Genomic DNA, 12601 nt, shown 5'->3' with positions numbered 1-12601 from the left:
ACTCCATCTCCTTCTCACATCACCACTACTTGTTATCACCTCCCCATTTGCGCCCTTCACTGAAGTTCCCATTTGCTCCCTTGTCTTACGCACTTTATTTACCTCCTTCCAGAACATCTTTTTATTCTCCCTAAAATTTAATGATACTCTCTCACCCCAACTCTCATTTGCCCTTTTTTTCACCTCTTGCACCTTTCTCTTGACCTCCTGTCTCTTTCTTTTATACGTCTCCCACTCAACTGCATTTTTTCCCTGCAAAAATCGTCCAAATGCCTCTCTCTTCTCTTTCACTAATACTCTTACTTCTTCATCCCACCACTCACTACCCTTTCTAATCAACCCACCTCCCACTCTTCTCATGCCACAAGCATCTTTTGCGCAATCCATCACTGATTCCCTAAATACATCCCATTCCTCCCCCACTCCCCTTACTTCCATTGTTCTCACCTTTTTCCATTCTGTATTCAGTCTCTCCTGGTACTTCCTCATACAAGTCTCCTTCCCAAGCTCACTTACTCTCACCACCCTCTTCACCCCAACATTCACTCTTTTTTTCTGAAAACCCATACAAATCTTCACCTTAGCCTCCACAAGATAATGATCAGACATCCCTCCAGTTGCACCTCTCAGCACATTAACATCCAAAAGTCTCTCTTTCGCGCGCCTGTCAATTAACACGTAATCCAATAACGCTCTCTGGCCATCTCTCCTACTTACATAAGTATACTTATGTATATCTTGCTTTTTAAACCAGGTATTCCCAATCATTAGTCCTTTTTCAGCACATAAATCTACAAGCTCTTCACCATTTCCATTTACAACACTGAACACCCCATGTATACCAATTATTCCCTCAACTGCCACATTACTCACCTTTGCATTCAAATCACCCATCACTATAACCCGGTCTCATGCATCAAAACCACTAACACACTCATTCAGCTGCTCCCAAAACACTTGCCTCTCATGATCTTTCTTCTCATGCCCAGGTGCATATGCACCAATAATCACCCATCTCTCTCTATCAACTTTCAGTTTTACCCATATTAATCGAGAATTTACTTTCTTACATTCTATCACGTACTCCCACAACTCCTGTTTCAGGAGTACTGCTACTCCTTCCCTTGCTCTTGTCCTCTCACTAACCCCTGACTTTACTCCCAAGACATTCCCAAACCACTCTTCCCCTTCACCCTTGAGCTTCGTTTCACTCAGAGCCAAAACATCCAGGTTCCTTTCCTCAAACATACTACCTATCTCTCCTTTTTTCACATCTTGGTTACATCCACACACATTTAGGCACCCCAATCTGAGCCTTCGAGGAGTATGAGCACTCCCCGCGTGACTCCTTCTTCTGTTTCCCATTTTAGAAAGTTAAAAAAAAATACAAGGAGGGGAGGATTTCTGGCCCCCCGCTCCTGTCCCCTCTAGTCGCTTTCTACGACACGCGAGGAATGCGTGGGAAGTATTCTTTCACCCCTATCCCCAGGGATAATATACATATATATATATACACATACACACATACACACACACACACACGCACATATACACACACACACACATACATATATATTCATATGAAAAATGTACATATATATTCATATGAAAAATGTAAGAAACAATTTAGAAAACTGAAACTTCTAGCTTGAAATGAAAAGAAAAAAATGAATGTCACATAATGGTTCAACCTCTGGCTATGGAAAAAGGAAATGTTTGATTTATTTACACAAAAAGAGAAATGTGTGGTAATAAAAAGAGTGGTTGAGAGAGCAGAAGAGGGTCTTTTGAAATGGTTTCATCACATGGAGAGAATGAGTGAGGAAAGATTGACCAAGAGGATATATGTGTCAGAGGTGGAGGGAATGAGAAGTGGGAGGGCAAATTGGAGGTGGAAAGATGGAGTGAAAAAGATTCTGAGTGACTGGGGCCTGAACATGCAGGAGGGTGAAAGGCGTGCCAGGAATAGAGTGAATTGGAACAATGTGGTATACCGGGGTCGACGTGCTGTCAATGGATTGAACCAGGGCATGTGAAGCATCTGGGGTAAACCATGGAAAGTCCTGTGGGGCCTGGATGTGGAAAGGAGGCTGTGGTTTCGGTGCATTATTACATGACAGCTAGAGACTGAGTGTGAATGAGTGTGGCCTTTGTTGTCTTTTCCTGGCACTACCTCACACACATGAGGGGGGAGGGGGTTGTTATTTCATGTGTGGCGAGGTGGTGATGGGAATGAATAAAGGCAGACTATAAATTATGTGTATATATGTATATGTCTGTGTGTGTATATATATGTATACGTTGAGATGTATAGGTATGTATATTTGCGTGTGTGGACGTGTATGTATATACATGTGTATGTGGGTGGGTTGGGCCATTCTTTCGTCTGTTTCCTTGCGCTACCTCGCTATTGGACACAGCGACAAAGGAAAATACATAAATAAATAAGAACCACTATACAGCATATGGCCTTTTAACCCACTCATACACATTAGGAATACATATGGAACATTAGGTAGACACATTAGGTAGTCATCAGTAGGACTTTAGGCAGGAGCTTCTGCAAACATTGCACTAGGGTTTCTCTGCCAGTGGCCTTATAAGGATGAGACACTTAAGGCTAAGAACTGGGAGACTCTTTACAGAGACTCTTTTGCAGTGGCCACCAACTTGGGTGAATTCCTAAAGGCATCAGATATATATAGAAAAGACAAACATACATATCCTTAACTAAATTAATCAAACCATGTACATGTACCTCATACTGCCAGAAAAATAGAGGTTTCCACAATAGAGCTTCTTATTCAATCAATCTTCATATCAAGCTAAATCAACAAAGCTCACACTTGGCACCTATACATCATTTATAGTCTTCCTCTTCTCCAAGCATACTCAGCCAACCTATCATAGAGCTAACAAGCATGGAGCAATTATAGGAAAATGAGTCTGTCGAGCATTCCAGGAAAAGTGTATGCAAGAGCAATGACTGACAGAGTGATGAAAGAGACTGAATGCAAATAAGTGAGGAGCAAGGGGTTTTTAAGATAGGTAGGTGATGTGTGGATCAGATTTTTGTGATGCAAATGACTGAAAATGTATCAAGCAAAAGGTAAGAAGCTTTATGCAGCCTTTATGGATCTGGATAAAGCATATGCTTTCTGGGATGTGTTACGGATATATGGAGTAGGGGTAAAACTGATGGATGGTGTGAAAGCCTTCTACAGAGTATCAAATACATGTGTATGAGTGGATGGGAAGTTGAGCTAAACTAGGGAAAGGGGTGCAGAACAAAAATAAAAAAAATCACTGTCCACAACCAGGCCTCAGAGGCCTTTACAGGGTTTCCCCAGTTACTGCCCTGGTTCAGCCCAATGACAGTATATCAACCCCTGTAAAGCACATCAATCCAATTACAATATACCCTCTCATGCCTCACAACCTCCTTCACGTTCAGGCCCCAAATTGTCAAAGGATCTTTCATTCCATCCTTCCACTTCCTTGGTTTTCTCCTTTTCACTGTTCCCTCCACTTCTGACGTATACCTCTTATACTATACCAAGTCATCCTCTCCATATGTCCTTCATCACACCACTTACTACCCTTTCTCACCTGCCCACCTCCCATATACCACACAATTCTCTCGCAAGAATAAGCAGTGCTTTCCAAAATACCTCCCATTCCTCACCCACTCCCCTAGCTTCATTAATCTCACTTCTGCCACGCTATGCTCAATCTCTCCTCAAAAGCCTTCTTTCCAAGCTCACTCACTTTCATAACCTCTTCCCACCCATATATCATTTCCTCTTTTCCTAAAGCCTCAACAAAACCTTACTCTTGTCTCCTGATATCATGTAATGGTCACACATACCAAGAGCTGCCCCTCTCAACACATTCACATCCAAGACTCTCTCCTTTCCTTGCCTATCAATACATAAATAATCCAGTGTTGCCCCCTTACCATCTTTCCAACTCACCCATGCATACATATGTCTCTCTCTTTGCAAACCAAGTATTTCCAATCACTAGTCCTTTCTCAACACAACTAAACAAGCTGTTTATCACTATTATTCATGACACCAGGCATCCCATGCCACCCAGTCATACCCTCAACTGCAACATACCCTACTCTCATATTCAAATCATCCACCACCAGTACTTAATCCCTTGCATCAAAACTGCAGACATATTCACCAAGATCCTCCCAAAACACTCACATTTCTTTAGTCCTCTTAACTTTAGGTGCATAAGCACCACTAATCACTTTCCTCTTGTAATCCACTTGCATTTTTATGCATGCCAGTCTGGGTCTCACTTCCTTTTACTTAAAAGTTATGTCAACCCCTTCAGCAGCATTACCACCACTTCCTTAGCCCTCACCCTCACACTAACCTGGCTTTACCCTGAAGACATTCCTAAACCATTCTTCCTCTTTCCCCTTTAAACATAATTCACTGAGAGCTAGAACATTCAGGTTCCTCTCCTCAAACTTACAATCAACCTTTCCCTTCTTATCCTGATTACATTTATATGCATTCAGACACTCTAGCCTCAGTCTTTGAGGAGGAAGACCACTTCTCGCTCAGCTTCTTCTGATCCAACTTTCAGAAATCAAAAGTACAAGGAGGGGAGGGACTCCAGTTTCCTTCTCCCATCCCTTTTAGTTGCTTTCTACAACAAAGGGAATACATGGTTAGTATTCTTTCTCCCTTACTTCCTATGGATTGGGGATATCTAAATACAGAACATATATGTTACAACAATTATATGGAAAATATATACAAGTATCCTAAAAAACTAACAAAAGCAAAAACATAGTACAACATTCATTTAAGCTAAACAATATCTAAAAATCATCCAAGAGTATTCTGAACTACTAGCCACAAGAAGTTACCATTTTCTCTGTGGTGGTCTCTGATCAGCCAGAGGTGAGCCCAAATGAGCAAAATGAACAAACTACCCATACCATGGTTGAGTGTTTGGCAAAGGTGCAGAAGACCTACTCTTCTTCACTAGAAATACCAAGGGTTAAAATTAAAAGTTTTTTTTTTTTTTTTTTTTTTGCCGGTCTCCCGCGTTTGCGAGGTAGCGCAAAGAAACCGACGAAAGAAATAGCCCAACCCACCCCCAAACACATGTATATACATATGTCCACACATGCAAATATACATACCTACACAGCTTTAGATGGTTTACCCCAGACGCTTCACATGCCCTGATTCAATCCACTGACAGCACGTCAACCCCGGTATACCACATCGATCCAATTCACTCTATTCCTTGCCCTCCTTTCACCCTCCTGCATGTTCAGGCCCCGATCACACAAAATCTTTTTCACTCCATCTTTCCACCTCCAATTTGGTCTCCCACTTCTCCTCGTTCCCTCCACCTCCGACACATATATCCTCTTGGTCAATCTTTCCTCACTCATTCTCTCCATGTGCCCAAACCATTTCAAAACACCCTCTTCTGCTCTCTTAACCACGCTCTTTTTATTTCCACACATCTCTCTTACCCTTACGTTACTTACTCGATCAAACCACCTCACACCACACATTGTCCTCAAACATCTCATTTCCAGCACATCCATCCTCCAGCGCACAACTCTATCCATAGCCCACGCCTCGCAACCATACAACATACAACATTGTTGGAACCACTAATCCTTCAAACATACCGATTTTTGCTTTCTGAGATAATGTTCTCGACTTCCACACGTTCTTCAAGGCTCTCAGGATTTTCGCCCCCTCCCCCACCCTATGATCCACTTCCGCTTCCATGTTCCATCCGCTGCCAGATCCACTCCCAGATATCTAAAACACTTTACTTCCTCCAGTTTTTCTCCATTCAAACTTACCTCCCAATTGACTTGACCCTCAACCCTACTGTACCTAATAACCTTGCTCTTATTCACATTTACTCTTAACTTTCTTCTTTCACACACTTTACCAAACTCAGTCACCAGCTTCTGCAGTTTCTCTCATGAATCAGCCACCAGCGCTGTATCATCAGCGAACAACAACTGACTCACTTCCCAAGCTCTCTCATCCCCAACAGACTTCATACTTGCCCCTCTTTCCAAAACTCTTGCATTCACCTCTCTAACAACCCCATCCATAAACAAATTAAACAACCATGGAGACATCACACACCCCTGCCGCAAACCTACATTCACTGAGAACCAATCACTTTCCTCTCTTCCTACAGGTACTAACCCATATTTTCCTAGACATCCAAAAGGACCTCTAAAGCTCACATGCACAAGAGAAAAAAAATTATTTTGCTCTTCTTTCAGCACTCTGGGAGGCCATAAAAGTAAAACGCACACCATAAAGGTAAGGACTAGGTTCACTAGGTGGTTGTTTTGTGCCCAAGTCATTATGTGTCTGTTTCATCAACATCTTATATAAAGGTTTGTGGGGATCTGTGAATATGACTAGCTGAAGTACAATGGAGTAAAAACTTCCAGGCATAAACAAAAGAAATAGTAAAGAAACCTATAAACCTCCCAAAAACAATGAAGTACCAAGATTACCAACTCTTGATAATCCTAAATCCATTCAACAACAGATGTACTAACCAGTGCAAAGTGTCATTATGTATAAATGGGCAATGGGAATGTTCCATCTAAAACTGGTACATTTGAAAAATAATTTTAACAAGAAAACTAAAAAATTATAAGTACTCACTGTGCTAGTGACAGTTCTGCCTCCTCTTCCTCCCCTCGTACCTCGGAAGGCACCTCTTCCTCCCCGGCTACCTCTAAAGGAACCTCTGGCTCCCCTGAAGACAGCCCCTCTTCCTCTAAAACCATTCATTGTTCCACGGACACCACCTCTACCACCCCTGACACCTCCTCTCAATCGTCCTCTTTGTCCTCGGGTTGCTCCACTTGAATGGTCTGTAACTACAGTCTGTATTTTTGCTGGTGAAGATTTTGCTGACTGAGTCTCAACCTCTGAAGTTTCATCTTGTGGCTTTGACGGTTTAGGTTTCTTTGTTTTTGTAGCTTCTGGATCAGTTTTGGAGGTCTCTGACTCACTCTTTGGAGTATGTGGTTCAGCTGCAGGATTATCTGCCTTCGGAGTTTTAGGTTTGGGTGACTTAACTTTTTCAGACTCTACAATTTCTATTTCCTCTGTCTTTGGAGTACCAGGCTTTGATGTTTTTGCTTTTCTTCCTTTGGGAGATTCAGTCTTTGGAGTTTTAAGTTCCTCTGCCTCAGGCTTAAGTATTTTAGCTCTTTTACCTTTAGGGGTTTGTGGTTCTGGTGTTTCAGGAACCTCTTCTTTTGATACTAGTGTGTTTCTAGTTATTCGTGTTGCTGCCTTTGGTGTTTCAGACCCCTCTTCTTTTGCAGCTTGTCCTCTGAGACTTTTCTTTTTCACTTCAGGGGTCTCAGATTCCACTTTCTTAGTTTTCTTTGACTTCACACCAGCATCCCCAGGTGACTGAAACATAACAATAAATCATAAGAAAATACCAAACAATTCAATTCATTCAAAAATTCCTTGATTCAAATTCTCTTCAGTGAACTACTAGTAATGGTTTCTAACCTTTAAACCTCCATAAATACATATGAAAGATTAGATCTACGGTCTGGTAAATCAACAATAACCTCACAGTACATACTAATAAATTACTTTTCATTACTCTTAGCACTAACCTACATCCATTCTCTGGCACTTGGGCAGGAAAAAGTGCAAAATAAGAGGAAAAATTGGGTAAGAGAAAATTAGAATATCCATATGTCCTACCAAGACACTGGAGTGATAATGTACCACTATCATATGATTAACTATAAAGGAAACAACAGTCAGTGAAGCTTTGATATGAATACCTTTCTACAACACCAATGATGTCACAAAACAGTTCACAAATAATGACAACACCCTACAAAATACAATCCATAACAGTAAAACCTCACAGTAATAAATACAACATAATCAACATTTACAAAACTCCTCTTTTTTTAACACTTCCACGTGCCAACAAAGATACACTCCCCATTGAAGAACCTTGCCAGCATGTCCAACACCTACCTCTATGGAGATTTTAATGCCCTCCATTACATTTGGCTCAACACACACCCATGATTCCCTAGATGAACTACTCATAAACCAACTGTAGCTTCATAACATCCTCAACCTATGCAACCAAACAACCTGGCTCCCAACCCACCCAAGCATTACATTCTGCTCACCAACCCTACACTCAAGGACGAACCAGAACACACTACACAACCTTTCTTCCAATCACCTTCCTATCTTGATACCACTTCATCGAGCTAACTCAATCAACAAAAAAATTACAAATTACAGAAAAGTAATATGACCAGCCTTCACACAGTACACTTCCGTACAAATGATATCTAATCCCTAAATCATGCATCTTACACTTCAACATCTCTTACCAAGCCAGCAAAATGCACATACCACACAGGAAAAGACAGAAACACAACTCAACTTTCTCCCTACAAGTCACAAGAAATAAACTCAAACACAAACACTCACTGTCAGCAAAAATCTGACAACATTCAATCTAAAAAATACCACCACTAACCTAGTTACTGAAGACAGGCTGAAATCTGGCAATCCTTCATTCTCATCACAGTTAAATACAATATCCAAAACAATCAACTCTGGTGCACTCTCTTATCCCATCAGCCCAACCACAACTCATGAAGCACTCCTGGCCCAGTCTTATATCTCTTTGCCCAAAGAACACACAAAGTTACTCATGAGACACTAATCAAAAAGCATTACAAACCAACCACATCCTGAAACACAAGTCATGGAAATTCCACACAAAATCCATCCACAAACAACTGCCCACCCACCATTCACACCCACTGATATACACAATGCATTAAACTCTGAAGAACTCTCCTACTACAGGCCCGGACAACATGTCAATCTTTCACATAAAATACGACCCATTTGAAATCCTAGCAATTATATATATCTTCAACTACTGGCTGCACAACAAAATCCCTGACAGCGAGAAACCTGCCAACATGGTACCAATTGTAAAAACTCTTCAAACCATCCAACTGCCCCTCCTCCTACAGTACTATATCACTTCAATCCTTAATATCCAAACTTTGGAAAAATGATCCATAGCATAACTAAAGGAAACATCCACTCTCACCCACTCTTCATGGCTTCAGACCCAAACATTCGACAACCACAATGAACTCGCACAGCATCCCTAAGATGGATTTCATCAATCATAAACCCCCACTTGCATAGTACTAGTGGCAAAGACATGAAAAAAACATTTAACATTCTCACACAAAAAATACTTGACATCACCCTTCCCAACAATGACAAAGTTGGCCAATTTCAGAGCCTGCCACCGTGCTAGGATCATTCACATTGGCTTCACCTCCAAAACATTTTAAAACATTTAAACTCTACTATGGAATTCCCTAAGAAGCAGTTCTTTCTTTAACCCTCTTCAATCTCTTGCTAAACGACCTCCAATTACCTCGAGCAAAACTCAACATGAAGGTCCTTTCATATGCAAACTACTTCACAATCACATTACAACCCTTTACAGCACAGTAGGAACAACAAACATGCAGCATCACATTACACAAATGGAACAATAGCCCAACCAGAAAAGAATGTTAGCACCACAACAGTCTTCAACCACTCTTTTAACCCCAGACTGACACGAATCCAACTCGCTCCCTCTGAACAAAACATCAACTATTCTAAACGTCACATACGACAGACACAACATTCACTCCCAACACCAATAACATTAATCAACACAAGTATCACATTCCCTACACCAATAGCATTAATCAATACAAAAGTATTACACTTCCCACACCAATAACAATGATAAACACAAAAGTATCACATAACTAAAAGACCTCAGATAATTAACTTGCCCCAAATTTGGACAAGAAAAGAATCCCTCAACATCTTACACAAACAATTCATCCACTTTACTTTAAACCATGCCTTACTTGCCTGGTCTTCCATCCTCTAAAAAATCAAACATAACAAAGTTACAACTACACAAACAATTCATCCACTTTACTTTAAACTATGCCTTACTTGCCTGGTCTTCCATCCTCTAAAAAATCAAACATAAAGTTACAAGCCACACAAAATAGTGCATTCACTACAATTATTGGCTCCCAAGCAACCACAAACACTCAACACTTTCATTTTACAACGAAAAAAAATCCTCCAAATAAGTCCAACTTCAACATGTTCTGCACTCAGAGCTATGCAATAGCACTACACCCCCATATAGAAATAAAAAGCTTACCCCCTGCCCTTCGCTTCACTCACAACTCCTACCCCAACAGACAGAACACAAAGAAACATACATGCTGAAATTACCCAGAAAGCAATAAAGACCTGACCACCTCACTCAGTCTTGAAATGCAACCCTCTGGAATCATCAGAAACCACACTCCCCAGAAAAACCCATCACACTCTCCAGCTTATGCTCTTGACACCAATCATCAATAAAACACTGCAAACACCATTTCAACATCCCATGAATCTTCATGCCTTAACTATCATAAAGAAATCACCAAGCACCTATAACTCACTAACCCTGTATTTTCTGCACAGAGAGGCACACACATTACACTCTATGACTTATGGTCCCAAATGGTGGATTTGGCCAGCTTCCTGAGTACTGCAGGAATCTTATAAGGATAGAAGGGACTCCTAGGGAAGGAAGGTAGAATATAAATTACATATACTTTTCTTCATACCTGATACCCATTTCCTGCATTAGAGAAGTAGCGCCGGTCACAAAGAAAGAAAGGTCACTACTGCTCACATCCATTCTCTAGCAAAGAAAGCACACCACACTAGGAAATTTCCTTGGTTTACCCCCAGACACTTCACATGCCCCAGTTCAGTCTACTGATCACACATCAACCTCAACATACCACAACATCCCAATTCACTCTATCCTATCACACCTTTTACCCTCCTGCATGTTCAGGCCCCAAATTCTCAAAATCTTTTTCACTTACATCCTTCCATCTTCAATATGGTTTCCCAGTTCTCATTGTTCCCTACACTTGATAAATATATCCTCTTTGTCAACCTTTCCAAAATCATTCTTTCCTTGTGTCCAAACCATTTCACACATATTTATTTATATTTATTATACTTTGTTGCTGTCTCCTGCGTTAGCGAGGTAGCACAAGGAATGGCCCAACCCACCCACATACACATTTATATACACACACACGTCCACACATGCACATATACATAACTATACATCTCAACGTATACATATATATCCACACACAGACATATACATGTACATAATTCATACTGTCTGCTCTTATTCATTCCTGTCGCCACCCCACCACATGAAATGGAAACCCCCTCCTCCCGCACGTGAGTGAGGTAGCGCTTGGAAAAGACAACAAAGGCCACATTCATTCACACTCAGTCTCTAGCTGTCATATATAATGCACCAAAAACACAGCTCCCTTTCCACATCTAGGCCCCACAAAACTTTCCATGGTTTACCCAAGACGCTTCACATGCCCTGGTTCAATCCATTGACAGCACGTCAACCCCAGTATACCACATCGTTCCAATTCACTCTATTCCTTGCATGCCTTTAACCCTTCTGCATGTTCAGGCCCCGATCACTCAAAATCTTCTTCACTCCATCTTTCACCTCCAATTTGGTCTCGCACTTCTCCTCATTCCCTCCGCCTCTGACGCATATATCCTCTTTGTCAATCTTTCCTCACATTCTCTCCATGTGACCAAACCATTTCAAAACACCCTTTTCTGCTCTCTCAACCACACTCTTTTTATTACCACACATCTCTCTTACCCTTTCATTACTTATTCGATCAAACCACCTCACACAACATATTGTCCTCAACCATCTCATTTCCAGCACATCCACCCTCCTCTGCACAACTCTATCTATAGCCCACGTCTCGCAACGATATAACATTTCACACATACAAACACATATAAACATACACACATTTATAAACATTATGTTAAACTGATCAAATAACTGGTTTTTTATCAGATTCATTCAGAGTTTTTCAAATTGTCTAATATCTCTTATAAGGCTGGGAGGTAGTGTAGGATATCTCCAAGGAATCTCAACATTTTGACATGAATCCATCAAATCATCTTTACGAGCATGTGGAGATGTTGGTGAAGCAACTGGGAATGACTTTGGGTAGTTGAAGAGGCAGAGTAAAACTACCCAACACCTGCAGCCATTCCCATCTGCTTCAGCAACCTCTCCACATGCTCCTAGAGATGATTTGATGGATTCAAATCAAAACACTAAAACAGCACTAGGAAGTAACCTACACATCTTCATAAAAAGAAATATTTAGAAAACAGAACATGAATAGTTTACACATTTTATCAACAATAAAGTTATCCAATTTATATAGACCTTCACTAATTTAAGGTTATAATTCTTTATGTATTTAAGAATAGAAGATTCAATGATATTTCTCATGGTACTGGAGTTAATAACTGAGATGGCATTACTCCAGTCAATACAATGATCATAGTTTAAAATGTGATTAAACAAGGCATTTGATTCTTGTCCTGTTCTTATACTATATTCATGT

The 12601-nt window shown here is 40.7% G+C and overlaps 1 protein-coding gene across 1 annotated transcript in view; it reads right to left on the bottom strand.

Annotated features, from left to right (window-relative positions):
* Positions 1 to 12601, bottom strand: part of LOC139756433 (uncharacterized) — a 106753-nt gene that overhangs the window by 31515 nt on the left and 62637 nt on the right. Inside the window, exon 2 of the mRNA XM_071675872.1 lies at positions 6687 to 7448. Within this exon, the coding sequence (XP_071531973.1) occupies positions 6687 to 7448 (762 nt within the window). The remainder of the gene's footprint in view (positions 1 to 6686; positions 7449 to 12601) is intronic.

This window comes from Panulirus ornatus, chromosome 21, assembly GCF_036320965.1.
Source record: "Panulirus ornatus isolate Po-2019 chromosome 21, ASM3632096v1, whole genome shotgun sequence".
In the NCBI taxonomy this organism is placed as follows: Eukaryota; Metazoa; Arthropoda; class Malacostraca; order Decapoda; family Palinuridae; genus Panulirus; species Panulirus ornatus.
Note: the sequence above shows the minus strand (reverse complement) of the source record. Positions and strands in the feature narration are given on the sequence as shown.